The 20,426-nt window shown below is 41.1% G+C and overlaps 1 protein-coding gene across 1 annotated transcript in view; it reads left to right on the top strand.

Moving 5' to 3' along the window:
- Positions 1-20,426, top strand: part of LOC103356321 (ryanodine receptor 2) — a 64,882-nt gene that overhangs the window by 34,117 nt on the left and 10,339 nt on the right. The window contains exons 60-96 of the mRNA XM_008280426.1: positions 84-207; positions 522-637; positions 1,053-1,129; positions 2,009-2,130; positions 2,371-2,429; positions 2,654-2,705; positions 3,184-3,431; positions 3,903-3,984; positions 4,272-4,402; positions 4,492-4,812; positions 4,910-5,147; positions 5,550-5,637; positions 5,751-5,837; positions 5,973-6,134; positions 6,309-6,371; positions 7,285-7,410; positions 8,086-8,198; positions 9,039-9,135; positions 10,500-10,630; positions 11,216-11,267; positions 11,576-11,629; positions 11,792-11,891; positions 12,487-12,566; positions 13,256-13,332; positions 13,473-13,546; positions 13,857-13,937; positions 14,220-14,308; positions 14,468-14,596; positions 15,052-15,156; positions 15,413-15,494; positions 15,574-16,862; positions 17,065-17,132; positions 17,405-17,549; positions 17,707-17,793; positions 18,983-19,204; positions 19,437-19,567; positions 19,774-19,816. Of these exons, the coding sequence (XP_008278648.1) occupies positions 84-207; positions 522-637; positions 1,053-1,129; positions 2,009-2,130; positions 2,371-2,429; positions 2,654-2,705; positions 3,184-3,431; positions 3,903-3,984; positions 4,272-4,402; positions 4,492-4,812; positions 4,910-5,147; positions 5,550-5,637; positions 5,751-5,837; positions 5,973-6,134; positions 6,309-6,371; positions 7,285-7,410; positions 8,086-8,198; positions 9,039-9,135; positions 10,500-10,630; positions 11,216-11,267; positions 11,576-11,629; positions 11,792-11,891; positions 12,487-12,566; positions 13,256-13,332; positions 13,473-13,546; positions 13,857-13,937; positions 14,220-14,308; positions 14,468-14,596; positions 15,052-15,156; positions 15,413-15,494; positions 15,574-16,862; positions 17,065-17,132; positions 17,405-17,549; positions 17,707-17,793; positions 18,983-19,204; positions 19,437-19,567; positions 19,774-19,816 (5,345 nt within the window). The remainder of the gene's footprint in view (positions 1-83; positions 208-521; positions 638-1,052; positions 1,130-2,008; positions 2,131-2,370; positions 2,430-2,653; positions 2,706-3,183; positions 3,432-3,902; positions 3,985-4,271; positions 4,403-4,491; positions 4,813-4,909; positions 5,148-5,549; positions 5,638-5,750; positions 5,838-5,972; positions 6,135-6,308; positions 6,372-7,284; positions 7,411-8,085; positions 8,199-9,038; positions 9,136-10,499; positions 10,631-11,215; positions 11,268-11,575; positions 11,630-11,791; positions 11,892-12,486; positions 12,567-13,255; positions 13,333-13,472; positions 13,547-13,856; positions 13,938-14,219; positions 14,309-14,467; positions 14,597-15,051; positions 15,157-15,412; positions 15,495-15,573; positions 16,863-17,064; positions 17,133-17,404; positions 17,550-17,706; positions 17,794-18,982; positions 19,205-19,436; positions 19,568-19,773; positions 19,817-20,426) is intronic.

A 20,426-nucleotide genomic window follows, 5' to 3' on the forward strand; every position in this document is an offset into this window, starting at 1 on the left:
TCCTCTCCTCTCCTCTCCTCTCCTCTCCTCTCCTCTCCTAACAGCTGACAAAATTGAGCCATTTGACCCATTTTTACTCTCAGGAGGGGGTGGCCATTCAATGCTTGTACCCTATGATACACTGACTGCCAAGGAGAAGACCAAATTCAGAGAAAGAGCTCAGGATGTCCTCAAGTTCCTCCAGCTCAATGGTTACACTGTGTGGAGGTGAGTAAAGAATAAGCTCATGATTGCACAATGTCAGTGGGATACAGTATGTATTAGTTCGAAGGCAATAAGCTGCTCCATTTTCATGTCATAAGGATATTGCTTTCTTAACATTGTTTAGAAGGCATCATAGCAATCAGAACCCAGTCTCTTTTTGTAATAACCTGTAGTACAGGTCACAACCTGAAATGCATCACTACCGCTGAATAAAATAATTGCCTTTGTCTTTCTGTTGCAACATTGCTTTGAAAGTCTTGCAATAAAATACGTAGTTCAGAATACACTGTCTTTTACTGTTTGATTTCACTCTGTAGGGATCGGAAGACGGTGGAAATGGACTTTCCAGCCATGGCCAGCTGCTTTGGCTACACTCTGCTTCAGCGGCTGCTGTCTCACACTGAGGAGGCTCAAGAGAATGTGCTGAAGCTTGGTAACATCATAGTATATATGAGTGCAGTGACCAAAAGTGGTGGATAGAAAATAGAAACGCATACAAGACTTCTGCAAACCACAAGCATATGCATACTAGTGTGATACTGTAAGGATTTAAACGGGTCACTGGGCCTTCTAAGTGGACCTTAAGTCTTTACAGATCATTTTTTGAATAATGATTAACGGCCTTTTAAGTCTGCAGTTAGAAAGTCTGCCCCAGGGTAGTTTGACTGTTACGATCACAGAATAGTTGCCACCAGTTCCGAGTATGCAAACGTGTCTTATGTACGTGAATATTATGTAGAAACACATTTGTTATAATATTATACTATACATATACTTATCCATAGTATCATGACATTTTAGTGTTTAATTGCATATGATTGATTTATCAGTATTTATTTTTTTTCCAGAGGTGATGCAAGCCAGAGGACAGATGTCTAAAGGAGAGAAGGCTCCACACCAGCAACCAATAATATTCTTTCACAAGGTTTGCCTCAGCTCGAATGGATATCTGAACAGTCGAAGGCTGCCCTCTGATAAGAAATCTCTGACATTGATTTAGCCCCTTTCCAATTTCATTTTACCAGTGCCATTTTATTTCTTCTCATTTCCCTTTTTTCTTATTTCATTTATGTCAACTAATTAGTTTTGTTGAATGGTTGCCATGGGCAACCCCTCTAAGTAAAACCCTTTGTGGCTGTGTAATTTATTTAACCATTTTGGAAATCCATGTGGGCGTGTCGATTGCCATCAGGACATTGATTAAAGCTTCCCACACTGCTCTGCCTCGAAGGAGGCAGCGAATAAAAAGGGTTTATTTTTCATTGATGGGACCCCCTGAGCCAGACCCAGTCAGCCAAGACCATGAATAGTGAAGCCTCACATCTCTACGCCCCGTACCTCCCACTCAACCACACTCTCACATGGCCACACACGCCCGTGTCTGTCTGGCTGTTCATCGGTCTGTGAATTGGCAGTGCTTCATACTTGTCGGGTTTATCATTGAACTCGTGTTAACCAGACAGCAGGCATTGCCTAATGTCTGGGAATTTTTAAAAAATTCTCGGCATGATCACCAGAGTTCAAACTTTCAAGCTGAACTGGGGAATCGAAGTGTTGAACAAGAGTTCTACTGTATATTTGATACAATGGTGCTCGATGCATAAAAAATTTCTGTTACAACTATTTCTCCCAGCAACAGTTAAATGAAGCATCGGTCCGAGCAGGCACGCTATGTTTGGGATGTTGTCAAACATGTATTTATTTTTTTAAATAAAACTTTGAAGCTCGTAAGGAAATTTAAGGAGAATGTAGGTAATACATGTCGGTTTATGAAGTGACCATTGTCTGTTACTTCTTTCAATAGGTTGTCCTTCCTCTTTTGGAACAGTACATGAAAAGCCATCATCTGTACTTCCTGTCCACTTCTCTCTGCTCAAGTGATAATAAAAGCCATGCATCAAAAAAGGAAAAGGAGATGGTTGCATGGTATGTGTCATCCCAAACAAAACACAGCACTTTTTTCATAATTTATTTAAAAAAATTTTGTGCTCATGTACATAAGTTCCTTTTGGGTCACAAGTTTTGCATGATAAATGAACAGTTTTATGATTTTAGAGAAAAAGCCTCATTATACTGTGCTGTCATTTCTTCTGATTTTGTGTCCTGCAATTACTTTTCCACTCCTCTCTCCTCATTATTTCACTTGTATTTTCTGCTCACATCCAGCCTCTTTTGTAAGCTTGCAGCTCTAGTAAGACACAGGATCTCACTCTTTGGTAAGGAAGGTGTGGAAATGAAGCTTATTCTGACATTAATTTGTCCCGCTTGTTCTTTTGTTTGTCGCTTGCTTGTGTTGCTCTTTGGTTGTCCACAGTGTGTCTGTTTAATGTTCAAATTTTTGTCTCTGCTTTAGTTCCGATGTAACTGTTAAGATCATCTGACTCATGTGTTTACTGATGTTTGTGTGTGTGTGTGTGTGTGTGTGCACGTGTTTTCTCAGGAAACGAAGCCTCTTCAGTTGCAAGTTGCCTTCACGTTTTGGCTCAAGCTCTTGATGCCAGGTAGCTAGATGGCACTACTGTCACACTCTGCTTAAATCGATCTTCTCGCTCTGCCTGCAGTCACATCAGTGTTGCACCACCATGTCTAAGGATGAGATGACTGGTGTAATTGAGCCACTGATACACTGATGCTATCTAATTGTAGCTGATATCACTTTTACTCCCCGAGGACGGTGCCTCTGAAGCATGACGCTAGTACGATTTTTTAGCTCAGAAGAGATTGATGCCATTTAAACTTGTCTGATGGATAGATTAGCAACTGATTTAGTCCATTTATTATAGCCAGCCAAAAGAAACACGGCATGAAACCTGTAATGTTTAGATTTATCAACATTTTTCCATTAATATTGTTCCTTTTACACTATCTGTTTTTGTAGAAAACAAATCAGTGATTACTTTTTTAATTACATGGTGCATATTAAGAAATGTTTGCAAATCAAAGAAGTTGTGTTTCTTTCGTCAACTTTTTTGATCCTAGAACACTGATGAAGTCAGCTCCGGAGTCTATCCACACGTCCCTGAATTCATTTTTCGAGGCGGCCGCAGCTGATTTGGAGATGACTGTGGAAAAGCTTTCTGAGACCTTGGTCTGCTTGCCTCAGAGTAGGAGTCAACTGACCAGAGGAATACCCAAGATTCTCAACTACACGATCTCAATTCTTATCCCCACCCTCACGTCGCTCTTCCGTCATCTTGGAAACCAAAACTATGGAGTGGACCTCCTGGGTAAGGGCTACTTTTGTGAAGGAGGAATGTGTCATATTGTTGTATAATTCCTAAAAACACAGTTGCATATGTAGCTTGTTGAGATACCTTCCTTTATCATATCGGTAAACATACAGCCGTCATGTGCATTTCAAGTAGTCTCATTCGCTTACTTCCATCTGCCTAGGAGTTGGATGAACAGCTGGGAAATCACTTGGGGACTCCCTCCCCTCAACTCCTTACCTTCCATGTCTTTGAAACCAGCTCTCATTAAGTGTCTTAGTCATGACCACAGAACAGCAGGACCATATTGTCTCCCTCACTAATATCCTGACCTTCCACGAATCATTCATTAACTGAATCAGCAGGCATCCAGCTAGTCCATCTCACCGTGATTGAACGCTATCAGCTTTCGTACTTGGTGTCATTGGCTGTTTCTGAGAGAAAACCGAGAGAAGGATCTCAGCTTTAAGTCTTACCTTGTCTTTCCAGTTGGCGGTGTCCAGGTTTCCTGTTACAGGATCTTGAACAGCCTCTACTCTCTTGGAGTCAGTAGCAGCATTTACATGGACGGGTATTTCCTATGTTGCTATTTTGCTGTTGTTAAATTTAATGTCTTTGCTTGTTTTCTTCACATAACTTTTGTTTAGTAAACTGCTTTTTTGTATGCTACACTTAAAGTTTGTGTTAGAAATGCATTAAGGCCAGAGTATGATACAAGAAAATGTTTGAACCTGAGATACAAAGAAAGCAGCTTGTGAGTAAACCTACATCAGTAAAATTACCTTAAAGAGTTTATTAAGATTTGAACATAAGTCAGTCATACCCTTGTCCACGTTCTAACACTGCGTTTCCATACAGACACAGGTCGGCAGCAGGAGCTTGTTTGGCAGCCCTGACTGGGGCTTTTCCAGTATGCTTCCTGGAGCCAGTGCTAAACCAAAACAACCCTTACTCCATCTACAATACCATGAATGCTACTGAGAAAAAAGGTATTAAACACAATGTGTGCACTCTGACTTTTTTTTTTAGATTTATCCATTTAGTGTTGGAAACTTTCAGTGACTCTTACTTCTGCTAGACCAGGGGCTGCCAGATCAGGTTGAGGACATGTGTCCCCTCCTGCCTTCTCTGGGACAGGCACTCTGGGAAGTGGAGGAGTTGGCAGGTGCCGGCGCTGGAGCTCGCCAGGCCCACTACATCCATGTCACAGAGGTCACCTTGCCCATGTTGTGCAGCTACATTTCCCATTGGTGCCACTTGGGCCCTGAGGGCCAGCCAGGCAGCTCAATCTGCACCTGTGTCATTCCTCAGCATGCTAGTGACCTACTTGGCCACATCCTCCGTATCATCCACAACCATGTGGGTGCTAGCCAGGGTGACTGGATGAAACAGCTGGCAGGTATCGTGGTCATGCACAATCCTGTGCTTGTGGTGTGAATATATTTATTTCACATCAATAACGAATACTATTAACATCTGTCCTTCATATCTGTCAGTTTTTTCGCAGCCCATCCTATGCAAAGCCCGCACTGAGCTGTTGAAGAGCCACTTTCTGCCACTGATGGAGAAGTTGAGAAAGAGAGCAGAATGTGTGTTGCTGGAGGAGGAGCAGATGAAAGCAGAGGGGTGTTGTACCTCTGAAGCAGAGCTGCAGATACAGGAGAAGTTCACTGTGCTGGTCCGAGACCTCTACGCCTTCTATCCCCTTCTCATCCCATTTGTGGATTCTAATCGGTAGGGCATCAACCAGAGAAGCTTAGCTGTTGAGAAGTAAGCTTGTGTTCTGAGGTCAGAAACTCCAGGAGTAACTTAAAGTATTTGTAGACTCAGTTGAAAGCGAAACCTGTTTTACTATATTTTATATGGACATAAACCCCACAGACAATCCCTCAAAAACCGTTTGAACCTCAAATTTTGCGTTTAAATATTTGTTTGGATAATAAAACATTTTGGAGATTAAGTTTAGCAGCTATTGGTTAATTGTGACAGTAAAAAAAATTAAAATTTTATTAAAGGCACAAAAAGAAGAAAGCACATGGCTTTACGTGCTTGTTTTAGTTCTTATTTGAGGCATATGTTTAGCTTTACAGGAGTAAATTCTGTGATGTTAATGTGTTTTGTTCTGCCTTGTTTCAGAGCCAGATGGCTGAAAGAGCCGAACCCGGAGGCTGAGCAGCTGTTCAGCATGGTGGCAGAGGTCTTTATGTTCTGGGCCAAATCTCATGTGAGAGTGACACATAGTGTTTTTAATTCATTCTTTTCACGTCAGTACTATGCAGGTGAATATCGGACAATAGAAACCATGTGTGCTTTCTTCACCTGTGTTTTCTGAAACAGAATTTCAAATGGGAGGAGCAGAATTACGTGGTTCAAAATGAAATCAACAACTTGGCTTTCTTGGTCAATAATGAGAAAATGTCCAAGGTCAGCCATATTTATAGTTTTATCTAATTATTATGTGTGCACTAATATGCAAGAACTACATCACTTGTATGGAAATCACAAAAATATTGCAACTGTCAAAAAGTTAACATATCTTCACTGCTTTCCGGTATTTAGTTTGACCATGACAGGAGGAGGGTGAAGAGGAAGGGGGATCGCTATTCCACACAAACCTCTCTCATTGTGGCTTCTGTAAAGAGGCTGGTACCTGTGGGACTCAGGGTTTGTTTTCCAAGCGACCAGAGCCTTATCATGTTGGCTAAGAACAGCTTCTCTCAGGTCAGTTGGTAATGTGCACAATATCAATACCGAACACCCTCTCCATTCAAAAACAAGTTACTTCTCTTGGATGTTTGAGCTTCACTGCACAGTACAGTGCACATACGAATACACATTTGATATTAGGATTCTAGCTGGTAGATTTAATGTTGACAATTTTTTTGCTTTCCACAGAAGAACACCGAAGATGAGATTCGAGAACACATTTTCAACTGCCTCATACAACTGCAGAGTCAGGTGAAGGCTGTCGCTGCTTTGGTTGTTATAAACATTTGTACAGTGTATGACTGAGTATTTTCATTTATATAGGAGTATAAATACATCCGTGTGTATTACAGCATGTTGTTCAGGGTTTTCTTACTTTGACATGTACACAGTGGTTGTCTGATTTCCTCTAATGGAGAATCCTCAGAGAACAAACAAAGTGCATCTCTTTTCATACGTTCTGTAGACTTTCTGCATATTTACTGACACGCTCGAGTACATGTAACTTTTAATTTGTTGCAACAAGTGTCTGGTAAATTAAACTGGAGAATGCTCTCGTAGCCTGTAAAATCCAAAGCCTTATTTTTAATAATCTCAGCCAGTGACTCATTGTTCATCAGAGACATGAATGTGACATACTCACCACACTGTATGAAATATGCATGCAGCATTTCCTTATTCATAAGTCAGTGATAGCTATGTTTATTCATAAGTCAGTGATGAAAATTTCTGCTTTGTCATTAGCATAAACAAACTTTTTTAAAAAGAAATTTGATCCTAGCTTTGCATAGCCCTTTGAGCCATCCTTTGTTGGTTTAATGAATTTTTTTTCTTGCCGTGAAGTGGTGGGCAGTAAGACTTCATTGTTGCTCGTTGTATGAGAATTCAAGCCAGGAAATTAAAAGCAATAGAGAAAACAAGGTTCAGGACAACAACTTGATTTCTTAATGATGTTTATTCGCCCACTAATCCTATTCAGTCATTCTTTCATGTGTTTTGATGTGGTAAAGGTGCTTGTTAATGTTTTTTTCTCATTGCATTAAACCATACTTTCCTGAATTAAGGACCTCTTCAGCATCCTTGTAAAAATATTTCAATTGTGTGGTTGAAATACCAGCATCTTGGCACAAAAGAAATAGCGAAGCCTTTTTTTTTCTTTCTACAGGCGTCAAACAGCTTGTGGCAGGAAATCCTTGCAGAACATCCCATGCACCTCGGGGCTATCGATGATGCACAAAGGACTGTAGGCAGGATTCTGGAAATAGGTCGAGTCCTTTATTACCTGGACCAGGTGGGCTTTTCCATTCTATAGAACAAAACATCCCTGATTGACTGTGAGCAGACTCCCCTTTCTTTGCCTTCTTGACCACTGTAATTAAAGGGACATTGAGCACATCCATCCTCTGCAGTCATACAGTAGAGAATTGTGTTTGTTCAGTAAATAAGACTCCCCTAGGTGGGAGTTAGTGTTGCTGAAGTGTCTTTCTCATCTTTCAGCTCTGCCAAGAGGATTATCTTTTATGGATATTTGTTAGCATGTTTTGTTTTTTTCTTAAACTAGATGATTGGTGGAACACAGAGCAGCACTAAAGAGTGATTTCCAAGAGCTGTTGTTTTTAATACAGCTCAGTAATACCTCTGTTCTTCCCTGTCTTGTTAAATATCAACTTGAAGGGCTGAATACATTTTTTTTAGTTAAATTCTGACAAAACCAAGGTTGTTTTCATTGGCCCAGACACCCTGCACATGCAGCCATATATGAGCCTAAGTTCCTTAAACAACAACCTGCTGGCTTCTCCTGTGTCTACATTTAAGATTACCCTTGATGCAAAAACTCTGGAATCACCTGTCAAAAGAACTCAGGCTTGCCAAATAGAAATATTCTTTTAAATCACTTCTTAAAACTCATTTTCATCCCCTATATTATCAACAATAATAATTGAGATGTCTTTGCTGTTGGGTTCAGGTGGAACACCCACAGAGGAATAAAAAACCTGCGTGGCACAAGGTCTTATCCAAACAGAGGAAGCGTGCAGTCGTGGCCTGCCTAAGGATGACACCTCTCTACAATCTACCCAGGTAAAAACACCTCAGCATACATGAATGCTTTCCACTCACAAAAGTGCTCTTAATTGTCAGTTTAATTGCTTATTAAGTATTGGAGAATATTTTTCACTAAATGAGCCTTGACAGAGGTAGACAATATTAATTATAGGTCTTGCAGGGTTTATTTTCTCTTTTGTGTGAGTAGAGCTGTTCGAGCTTCTGAAATGATTCATTCAAAATTAACTTTAAGAGTGAGAAGGAGGAGGGAAATACAATAAAGTGAGGGGTAAAGTCAGTCTTGAGCATTACTGTTTTAGAGTCAGATGTCAGATTCCTTTTATTCCCCTTCAAAACATTATTTTTACAGTTGAGTCAGAAGCAGCAAATATGTTGTTTGAATTTGTACAGTGACACCATGTAACCACAGACTTCTATAGATGTGTAAATGACAGGTCTGCCCTGTGCAGAATGCACCACTGTGATGGAGTGGTAATGTGAAACCCAATTAGGCTTCAGAGCCACACACAGCCATGTCAGGTCCAAAGGGAGCTGCTATTAGCATATGAAAACGCTGTGGCTCTGTGTGCTTTGCAGGTGATATAGGAATATTATTTTGGTGTTTGTATCTAGTGAATTATGGCTGCAGTGATAGCGCTCTTTGCTCTCTGGTGGATTTAACATCCATCACCTTGGATATTTACAGGAGCCCTTGATGAAGGAAATAATGGATCTAATGAAAGCACTTATAAAATTTGATAGTTTTCACCTATGCTGCCTGTTTTTTTTAGTGTTCTATTTGCATTTTTTTTTTAATGATGATAGGTAAAATACAAATCTCTTGTTGTTTTTTACCCCTTTCGTCGTCTTCTCCAGGCACCGAGCTGTCAACCTGTTCCTTCAAGGCTACAATAAGTCCTGGATATCAGCTGAGGACTACAGCTTTGAGGAGATGCTTGTGGAGGATTTAGCTGTGAGTCTAAAAGGAAGCTGTGTTGGAAACAGTAAAAAGGAAACATAAAGTTCTGTCACACTGAGTTCTTGTTGTGGAAATCTACCCTAAATTTTACTACCTTAGCTCTCCTAAAACAAAGCCTATCAGTAACTTTTATTGTTTTGTACCCATAATGCCAGAGACTGCTTTTGGAATATAAACCATTTTACTAATATACACATATTATGTTTAGAAAACAGTTTTCTTGCCTAAAATTAGCCTGAAACTGTAAAGTTTTGAGTTGCATACAAATTCCAGCTACGTTGCTGCGCTTAATTCTAACACAATAACTGCCAGTAGTGTTACACAAATTGTTGGCAGTCAAACATTATTTTTAGGAAGCCACTGCCTGCTTACTTAATTACTTATCCCGTTAACGTCTGTTGGGACAGTAGCAGTGTGTCAGATGATGGACAGTTACTTCGCAGTTCCATTCGCCGTTTATCCCTATCGAGGGCATCATCAGGGGTTAGCGCCCAATCCGGTAGGTCCCCTGCCACCAGCTCCTCCCATGTTTTCCTGGGTCTCCCCCTCTTTCTTTTTCCGGCGACATCCAACTTCCATGACTTTGTTGGAGCAAAGATTTTACGGCTGGATGCCCTTCCTCGCGCCAACCCCCAACCTGGAGGACCAGAGGATCACTCTTGGTCTGATCCCTGCCCTTCGACCTGTTGGGCATGGGTGACCTCACCAGGAGTACCAGGACTCCAGCCGACATAGCTCTAGAGGTCAACGGGACACGCAAACGCGACTTCTCATTTTGGAAACTTAAAGAAAAATGTCTTTTTTGTTTTCTCGTCTAATATTAGAGCCATCTTATCACCATAAACACCCAAGCAAATGGAATATGCATATTCGAGTATACGTCATTTTGTTGGGTTTTCAGGATGAACACACTACATATTCCGGTTAGAAGTAGAACAAATTGTACAGACTTCAGGCAGTTTTTGCAGAGTGATTGCGTTGCATGCTGACTGCAGAGCAGGCTTTCAGGCACAAATACTTGTTGTCAAGTTGACAGGTGGGATGTGGCATTTGACAGCATTATTGTGTCATCATCACCTATCAACACTTTAAACATTTTGAATTTATTGATAACATTAAAACATCAAGGCTTCTGAATGTGTTTCTGTGAGGCTGAGGTCTCAAATACAAATAATTTTTCTCTTCTTATTTCACATTTCCATGATCTTGCCGTGCATGTTTGTATATATGGTGTGCTTTGCAAGAAAGCAGACCGGCAGTGTGTAAACTTTTGTCAGCTACCGAGGGCTGTGGATGGTCGGCATGTGACACGATTTATGGCCACACGTTAGAGGCTTTACTCTCTCCCTGGATTGCAGAAGGGGGGAGTGATGGAACTGTGTGGAGGTGACAAAGGGGAAGAAAAGGATGTGGAAGAAGGTGCCAAACCAATCGATCCCCTTCTACAACTCATTACACTCTTCGGTCGAAGCGCTTTGACGGAAAGCAGGTATGTGTGTGTTCGTTATAAAAGATTGCATGCGGTAAAAAAAAAAAAAAAATATCTAGTCTGCTTTTATTACTGGTCAAACCCATCACCAGGAAAGTCAATACTAACCTGGTCAGAAGTGTGATTTTCTTTTGTCCAACATGTGTGGCCATCGTTCTGTGAAAGCCTGAATTCTGTAATAAGTTTTGCCTCAAATCCAGACCCACCCTGCAGAAATGTTTACTTGTGCACATAATCCTTTTTTTTCATCTATAGTAGTAATCTTTAAAATTGTGGTCACTGCAGTCTTCCAATAATGTTTTTTTTGTGTGTGTTTTTTTGGTCAGTTAAGGCATAGAGCAACTCTCACTGCAGAGAAATCAAATCCGCCAGATTCCAGGTGTACTCTGTTCAATAGAAGTTCAATGCCACTCCTCAGACTTGGATGTAAAATGGTTGCGTTCTGTATCCACACGCTGCTGAGGCTGCTTCAGTGTGGTGCTGCATTCCAAAATATAATCAACCGACCAGGTGTTTACAGACTGCTGCATCTGTCCATACCTTGACATACGGTAATACTGTCTCATTTGTTTTTCTTGTTGACAGTAAGCATGGAAATGACAGTCTCTACAACTCCTATGCTGCTATTATGGCCAAGGTAAGAAAATGTAGAGAATCACCTCATTCATGAGATCTGAATGTTTGTTAATGTTTTGCAGTGTGATGCTAATTATGCATTATTTTACTGTTATCTGTGTGGCAATACGCTGTCAAGAAGTTGTGCAGAAATATAGTCCTGAATCATCTTCCTGGTTCTCAGAAAAAAATCAATATGCAATAGAACAAAAAATCCCTTTCAGAAACAAGATACAGTGAATTCTTGAATGTAGTCTTTATTCTGTTTATTTACTGTGTTCTCTTCCTCTTTCTAAATTACCGCTCTGCTTTGTCTGTTTGTTTTCCAAGAGTTGTTGCAGAGCGAGTGATGACAGTGAAGAAGAGGAGGTGGAAAGCTTTGAAGTGAGTGAATGGTTTTTAAAAATGTACGTTTGATGTCCTTTGCTTACAGTGTTTAATCATAAGGGCTTAACATTATTTTATTATTTAATGTTTTAAGTTATGTTAAATTTTGTTCAATAACTACATGTAGAAAAAACATGAATGGATTTTTCTGTGGCTCAGGAGAAGGAGATGGAGAAACAGAAGCTGCTTTACCAGCAGGCTAGATTGCACTGTCGTGGAGCTTCTGAGATGGTCCTGCAAACTATCAGTGCCAGCAAAGGTAGGAAAGGTTTACAACTGAAGCAAAGCAGTCATATATTTAGGCTAGTCTGTTGCTAAGTTGGGCTGCAAGGTGGCACAGTTGTTAGTACTGTTCCCTCGCAGCAAGAAGATCGGGATCTTTCTGCGTGGAGTTTGCATGATCTTCCCTGTGCAGCGTGGGTTCTCTCCGGGTTCTCCGGCTTCCTCCCAAACAGTCCAAAAACCTGGTGATTCTAAATTGTCCGTAGGTGTGAATGTGAGTGTGCTTGGTTGTCTGTCTTAAGTGTAGCCCTGTGATAGACCGGTGACCTGTCCAGGGGGTCCCCTAAGTCAGCTGGGATAGACTCCAGCCCCCCACGACCCTAGTGAGGATTAAGCGGTGTATAGATAATGGATGGATGGATGTTGCTAAGTTGAGCAGCCGTCTCTTTTAGCAAGTTGTTGCTTTAAATGAGCCAGTTGTAAGCCAAAGACTTAATGTTTACTAAATACAGAACCAAGATGAACGGAATCCTTGATTCAGGAGCTGAGAAGTGATGCTTTTCTCTGTGAATCAGATAATGCTCAGTTTCCAGATTGACCTGAAGAATGCTTTCTTGTTTCACTAATTTCAGGTGTCATGGACTCCATGATTGCCCCGACGCTGAAACTAGGCATTGCTATTCTCAACGGAGGGAATGCTACTGTTCAACAGGTATGATAATGCATTAACCGTTCCCTAAAACTAGACAAGTTGCTAAGGCATAACCTCTACAAGTCCTCAGAAAGTGCCCTGTGGTCCAAGGTGTCAGATCTTCTAAGTCTTGCAAGTTTTGATTGGGTTCAGACTTGTTTCTGCGCTTTCCCTGATAAAACACCTTGTCACTGGTTAATGGTTTGTCCCTCCTGTCGGCACACCGGGAGCACCTCATAGCTTTGCTGTTTCAGAGATGCTCGACCCAGTCTGTTACTGCTATTGATTTAGCATTTGTCAAAGTCTTTACACCTGGACCGAGAGAACCAACTGTTCAAGTACTTTTTTATTACAACATAATTGCTTTTCATTTCATCTCTGAGCGGTCATAATGTTTTGGCTTACTGGTGAAGATTTAATGATTAAAAGTGACGCTTTCCAAGTCATGACTCACTGCAGACCTGTTCTTTGCTTCGATGACCTTGACTGTTCCTGCAATAATATTTTTGTTTAAATGAAGGGCCCTCTTCAGCATGCTCAGATCATATCGCTTTTAAATTCTGTTTTTTATCACAAAGATGGTGCCTTAAGAAAGAGTCACTGCTGCAGCTTGCAGGAATACAAAAGATCACTTTATGTTAATCATATCTGCTTCAGGTGAGAGTCCCCTCCATTTATCAGACCTTGACTTTGATTCTTTTGTTTGACAGAAAATGCTGGATTATCTGAGGGAGAAGCGAGATGTGGGCTTCTTTCAGAGCATGGCTGGACTCATGTGGTCCTGTAGGTGAGTGAATGTAGAAGTAAGTCCTGTCAGATGTCACAGCGGCTTGGCAGACTTTATATACTGAGTGATAAAAATGGTACGAGTGCAAAAGCGTTGCTCGTCCTTTTATATGTGTGTGTACTTTATTTTTTTTTATCCAGTGTTCTGGATCTGAATGCATTTGAGAGGCAGAACAAAGCAGAGGGATTAGGCATGGCCACGGACGAGAGCTCAGGTACTGTATTCAAATGGAAATTAAAAAAAAAAAAATCCATTACTGTGAATCCATGTCATAGCGCAAAAGCCAGCTGTGAGATCTCTGGCCTTGAACATACTCTACATTCACATTCTAAATTGCTATTGTTTCTGCATCTCAAATAATATAATCAGTTGTCTCGCTGAACTCCATTGTCAACAGGTTTTTGCATCTTGTACCTCTCTATATAGTCTGTCATTCGTTCTGTTAAACCCTCACTGTAGTGTTTCTTTAATACTTTCACTTTTTCCTGTCTTTTGTTGCTTTTTTCTGCTCATTTTTTCCCCAGGAGAGAAGGTGATGCCTGACAAAGACATAACCTGTGACCTATTCCGTTTCCTGCAGCTGCTCTGTGAAGGACACAACTCAGGTTATTTGTCCTATTTTTTTATTTTTTTTTTTAAATCAATATACGCACGGCTCTGAAGCTCACAAAAAGTATGAAGCCTTTGAAAAATACAAGACCATATTTTGCAACACATGCTTAAAGGAACACAGGAAAAAGATTTGTTTGTCAAATTACAAATATGGTAACTTGGCACTGATTTCTAACTGCTGCTGTGGAGTAACTTGCTCATGTTGAAGTCCATTCTCAAATCATATTGTCCTCTTATCACAAGCTCAGCATAATCAGACTTTATTTATGTCTTAGATTTCCAGAATTACTTGAGAACACAAACGGGCAACAACACCACTGTCAACATCATCATATCCACTGTGGACTATTTGCTACGAGTTCAGGTGTGTGATCGTTTTTCCGTTGTGATGTTGGACTAAATAAGTAAGCCAAACTATACTGATGTTCCATGTATTCCATTGTTCTATTGTAATGTTATTTGGTCTTCCAAAGGACATTTTTATTTCTGCTCATGCTCCCCTAATTCTTGTGCCACCCTACAGGAGTCAATCAGTGACTTCTACTGGTACTACTCAGGGAAGGATGTGATTGATGCGCAAGGTCAACGCAACTTCTCCAAGGCCATCGAAGTAGCCAAACAGGTCTTCAACACACTCACCGAGTACATACAGGTCTGTCAGATTCTGTTGAATGTCAGCGTTTTGTTTTTTTTTTTGTGAGCTCCAAGGCGTAACAACTGCCTATATATATACAGTATTGGTCAAAAGCTTTAGGCACCGAAAGCAATGATCCTTTCAGAAATACTGCCACTTCACTTCATACAAACTGCAGTAAACCGAATCACCGAATGTAATGCAATGCTTGACTGACTCAGTGATGTTGAGATCTGGGCTCTGAGGTGGCCATACTGTTTGTTGCAGGGCTACTTGTTATTCTTGTCACTGAGTCATATTGTTTAGGACTGTGGCTGTACGTTTGGGGTCGTTGTCATGCTGCAGAATGACTCCCTTATGTTAGATGCCTGCCTCGCAGTACAGTCTAAGAATGTTAAGTGTCTATACGCATCTGAAGTGACTTTTCCACAGTAGTTCAACAAGCAGCTCACATTATCAGTGTCTTAATCCAGGGCCCGTGTACTGGGAACCAACAGAGTCTCGCTCACAGTCGTCTGTGGGACGCTGTTGTGGGATTCCTCCATGTCTTTGCCCATCTGCAGATGAAGCTCTCTCAGGTATATCTCATTGATTCACTGACACTGCGATTTAAGTAGCTTGTTTCGCTCTAAAATTCATTTGACCTAAAATTGATGATGCTTCTGGGGATACTGTAGGGTTTCTACCCCAGCAGCCTTCATTTCTGTCTGCTTGCAAAATATAATAAACCATGCCTCTGGTAGTGTGCAGGCTTAATATATACAGTGTAAGATGAAGACATGAGTAGTACAGTTTGCTGAAAATCTAACTGTAAATATATTTTCTTGTATACAGGATTCAAGGCAGATTGAACTACTGAAGGAGCTCATGGACTTACAGAAGGACATGGTTGTGTTTTTGCTTTCTATGTTGGAAGGTAAAGCTGCTGTTGTCCTGCAGTTTATGACAACAAGCGGGTTAGTTATCAGTTATCACAAGTTATCTCCTTCCTCCAGGTAACGTCGTCAATGGAACTATCGGGAAGCAGATGGTGGATATGCTGGTGGAATCATCGGGCAATGTGGAGATGATCCTTAAGTTTTTTGACATGTTCCTCAAACTTAAAGACCTCACCTCCTCAGATGCCTTCAGAGAGTATGACCCTGATCGTAAAGGCAGCATATCCAGGAAGGACTTCCAGAAGGCCATGGAAAATTGCAAGCGTTTCTCCCAATCTGAGACTCACTTCCTGCTCTCCTGTATAGAGACTAATGATAGTGACATCGTGGATTACGAGGCGTTTGTAGATCGCTTCCACGAGCCGGCAAAAGACATCGGCTTCAGCATCGCCGTTCTTCTCACCAATTTGTCCGAGCACATGCCCAACGATTCGAGACTGAGGACGTTCTTGGAACTGGCAGAGTGTGTCTTGACTTACTTCCAGCCCTGTTTAGGACGCATCGAGATCCTTGGCAGTGGAAAGCGATTCGAACGTGTTTACTTTGAGATCAGTGAATATAGCCGCACACAGTGGGAGAAGCCGCAGGTCAAAGAGTCCAAGAGGCAATTCATTTTTGATGTGGTCAACGAGGGTGGAGAGAAGGAGAAAATGGAGATGTTTGTCAATTTCTGTGAGGACACCATCTTTGAGATGCAACTCGCGGCCCAGATATCTGGCTCCAACACTGGAGAGAGGTGTGCTGGAAAAGAAGAGGAGGAAAAGAGCGAAGAAGAAGGCTTCGACAATAAAGGGATGTTTTTCTTGCATTATTGGTGCCTGTGGCTGACATCTCTGCTTTCTGTGAAAACCCTGAAGACTCTGATGAAGATGACTGTGAAGGATGTCCTCCTGTCAGTTGTTTTATTCCTCAGACTGATCTGTATGGCTCAGGTCAGGTGCATATGTGCTGTAGCTCGCTGCATCATATATGTGCTGTACATGGTCTTTGTTAGCGGTGGGCTCATAGAGGGAGCCAAAAGGACGAGGATGTCGGACTTGCTCGGTGGGATCCTGGAACCAACTCTTGATGAGGTCATGGAGGTGCCAAGTGGTGTGGATCGGCTGAGGAAGTGCTCTGCCGGTTTCTCGTCCCAGAGAGAATTGAGGGAGATTGGGCAGATGGCAGCTGTGACCTCCCCCAGAGAGGTGGATGTACTGTCAGACATATTTGGGATCAAACTGAAAAAGGAAGGAGGCCAATACAGATTTATGACACAAGACCTCACTGCCAGTCTCACTGACCTGTTCAGCACAACCTCCAGGACAATTGCCACTGCTGACATGTCGGACAAGCATCCAACATCGGTATGAATTGAGACATTTGTCATGTTTTTTTTTTTTTTCCTTTACTGCTCATTGTGTTGTATTTCTAACAAGGTTTTTTTTAGAAATTGTTTTGTGTTTTTGTGTTCAGCCTCAGTGTGCCTCTTTGCTTGTACTGCTTTAATACTCTGCTGATTGATATTAATGTTTGATTTTCTTTTGAATTTGAATTTCCCGACTCCAGTTTAAAGACCACACGGCCACAGAGAAAAAAGGTGAAGATGAGACAGTTCCTGGATTAGACGACACAGAGTGAGTCTCTTGCTTCCCTATTAAGTCATCTAAGAGGGAATTGTAAACTTGTTTATAAAATTGTATTACATTCTAAGTCATTTCTCGTTATTGGATCGTGGGTTTAAAACCACTAAAAGTATTTTATCAAATTAGACAAAGGTAATTCCACATTTAGACGTAAAACAACTTGGAAATCTGAACCAGTAAAAATCTGATGTCATCATTCGAGATATTTCCATATGAAAATAAAGCTGCTGGGTTCCCTCTGTTTGTGTTTGGATTGTTTGCAGTGGGAAGAAATCTGAGACGAAAACTGGCAATGAGAAAGCAGAGGCAAGATGGAGAGCTAAGAAATGCCCTCATAGGTCAAAGGAACCACAGAACCAACATTCTGCCCTCTGGGAGATGATAAGCACTCATAACAAGAGCCTGCTGGTAATACACAAGCACACTCAACATGTGTGTGCATGCATGCATACACATACACACAGATGAGGGTGCTCACTCTCATCCACTTAAATTTGCATGCACACGAACAGCAGTACACAGGCGGGAGACTCCTAAATGTTTTTTTTTCCCTTTTTTCCCCCAGAACTGCTTTGCAAGGAATTTTTACAACATGCGCTTGCTCGCCCTTTTTGTCGCCTTTGGAATCAACTTCATTCTGCTCTTCTACAAGGTGAGAGTGTGCTTGTGAGAGAAGTGTTTTGTACTTGTGTGTACTACATTTCAGAGAGATTTCACTTCTGTACTACATTTATCTGATCTATTTTGCTGAAATTTGTAGGACTAGAATTTTTACACTTGAGGACGTGCAAAACTATTTTCACAAACCATGCCACAGTAGTCAGAGTTAGCAGCTCCTGGATCAACTCAAACGCTGGATTCCCAAGAATGCTTTGGTTTAATATTCTAATTTACTAATTACATGCATTTGCCATTTTTCTGCGTACCAGGTTCTTCTACTTTTGATACTCAAACAACATTTTCTACTCATAATTTTGTGCTTTTACTGAAGTAAATTACAAATCAAAGTCCTGCATTCTAAGTGTACGATGTACTATCGCTACTTATACTTAGTAAACGTTCTAAATACGTTTACCAAAAATGCAGTTGTCCATCCATCATCTATACGCCGCTTAATCCTCACTAGGGTCACGGGGGGCTGGAGTCTATCCCAGCTGACTCAGGGTGAAGGCAGGGGACACCCTGGACAGGTCACCAGTCTATCACAGGGCTGCACTTAGAGACAGACAACCAAGCACACTCACATTCATACCTACAGACAATTTAGAATCACCAATTAACCTCAACATGTTTTAGGACTGTGTGGGAGGAAGCCGGAGAACCCGGAGAGAACCCACGCTGCACGGGGAGAACATGCAAACTCCACGCAGAAAGATCCCGGGTGTCCAGGACGTGATCCAGAGCGGCAACTGTGCTAACCACAGAGCCGCCTTGCAGCCCCAAATGCAATTGTGTAATATTTAAAATATTTAAAGTAGTGTCTTTCTAAATAATCTGTTGATCTCACCCTATCAATTGAAAAAAGAATGGGAGAGCCCAGTGAAACTATAAAAATCTTAAAGGCTTTATTGCAGTTTAAATGGGTAATATGCACAATCATATACATCTGCTAGACCCTGCAGAATGATTCACAAGTAAAGGTTTTAATTAAATGAAGAGAACTCCGCGATAAGCTCAAATGAACACCAGAGACCAAGTCAAAAAGGAGTCAGCCCAACTCTGTAGTCTCTGTTAACGCTGTTGAATTGGACTGCATTTCACTGAAAAGAAGTTTCCAACATTTTGTCAAAGACATTTTCTCTGTGTTCACTGAAGATACTCTTTCTTTTGCTCTCTCCCAGGTGGCATCCTTCCCTGCATTAGAAGAAGAAGAAGAAGAAGAAGGGGCGATCACGTCTGTTTACAGCGAAGAACTGAACTCTGCTCCTGAAGATGACAGCAAGGACAGAGTTTATTTTGTGCTGGAAGAGAGCAGTGGATACATGGAGCCCTCTCTCCGTTTCCTGGCTGTTGCTCACACAATCATCTCCTTCTGTTGTATTATTGGTTACTATTGCCTGAAGGTAAACCAGTTCAAGAATGCGCTTTTGCACATTTGGAATGAACTCCTTTCACTTTATTAAGTCAGTTTCTGCCCATCATGCAGACACTGAGTGTACTTTAAAACCAGGGGGAAATTGAAAGTTACCAGAGTTTTGACTATTCTGCGTTTCAGAGGTTTTGAGTTTTGCCAGAGTAACGGTGATGTGTTTATTCAGAGAGACAAGTGATGACTGTGGAGCGTTTGATTGAAAGGTACCGCTGGTGATCTTCAAACGTGAGAAGGAGGTGGCACGCCGGTTGGAGTTTGATGGGCTGTACGTGACTGCGCAGCCCCCTGAGGAAGACATCAAAGGGCAATGGGACCGACTGGTCATTAACACACCGTATGTTCATGGCTTCATCATGTGATGTCGTATTAATATTAAAGAAAAACCTGTTTTATACTTTAAATTTGAGAATCCATTTGGCTTCCATTTATAGTCATAGGACGGGTTGTACTGTGAACAAAATGGTGCGGTTGTCAGTTCATTTTCCAATCTTAAACTTCTTCCTTATGAATATATGCAATACTATTTCTTTATCTTTTCAGGTCATTTCCAAGCAATTACTGGGATAAATTTGTGAAGAGGAAGGTAAGGTCTTCAGAGGACTGCAGCTTTGGTTCTGTACAGAAAATTATAAATTATACAATATTCTATCCTGAATGTGCTTATGCATGTATGTAATTGTGTGCATATTTCACGCGGTGACAGTGCATCAAGGAACTAAATGAAATTTAATGAACCATTTAATGGCAGGTGTAATTATTCCCCCATCAAGAAAATGGTTTTGTTGTCTCCAGAGACAGTGCAACACTTTGAGCCTCCTCATTCACATCACCTCTTGTGTTACGAGGCTAACATTAGTTTTTGTTTAGGAAAAAAAAAAAAAGCTTCTGTTTTCTTTTTATGAACATTTTATTTGATTTAAAGAATTTTCAACTGCCCAGTAATGTACTGCTTGAAAAGAAAACTGTGGGCGGGTTAAATTTAATGACAACACGAGTTCACTTCTCATTAAATGAAGAGAACCAGTTATTAAAATTCTAAACTTTTCAAAGGTTTGCAAAGGCAGGGGTCCTCCTCTACTGCCCTCATCAAAATTGAAAGGCTGGAAAGATAATTAGCCACGACTTTTAAAGTGTATTCTGATTATTTCAAGTTTTATATATATCACTTTCCCACTTTCATAAAGAATCTTGTT

The sequence above is a fragment of the Stegastes partitus genome, unplaced genomic scaffold (genome assembly GCF_000690725.1).
Source record: "Stegastes partitus isolate 25-593 unplaced genomic scaffold, Stegastes_partitus-1.0.2 Scaffold192, whole genome shotgun sequence".
Lineage (NCBI taxonomy): Eukaryota > Metazoa > Chordata > Actinopteri > Pomacentridae > Stegastes > Stegastes partitus.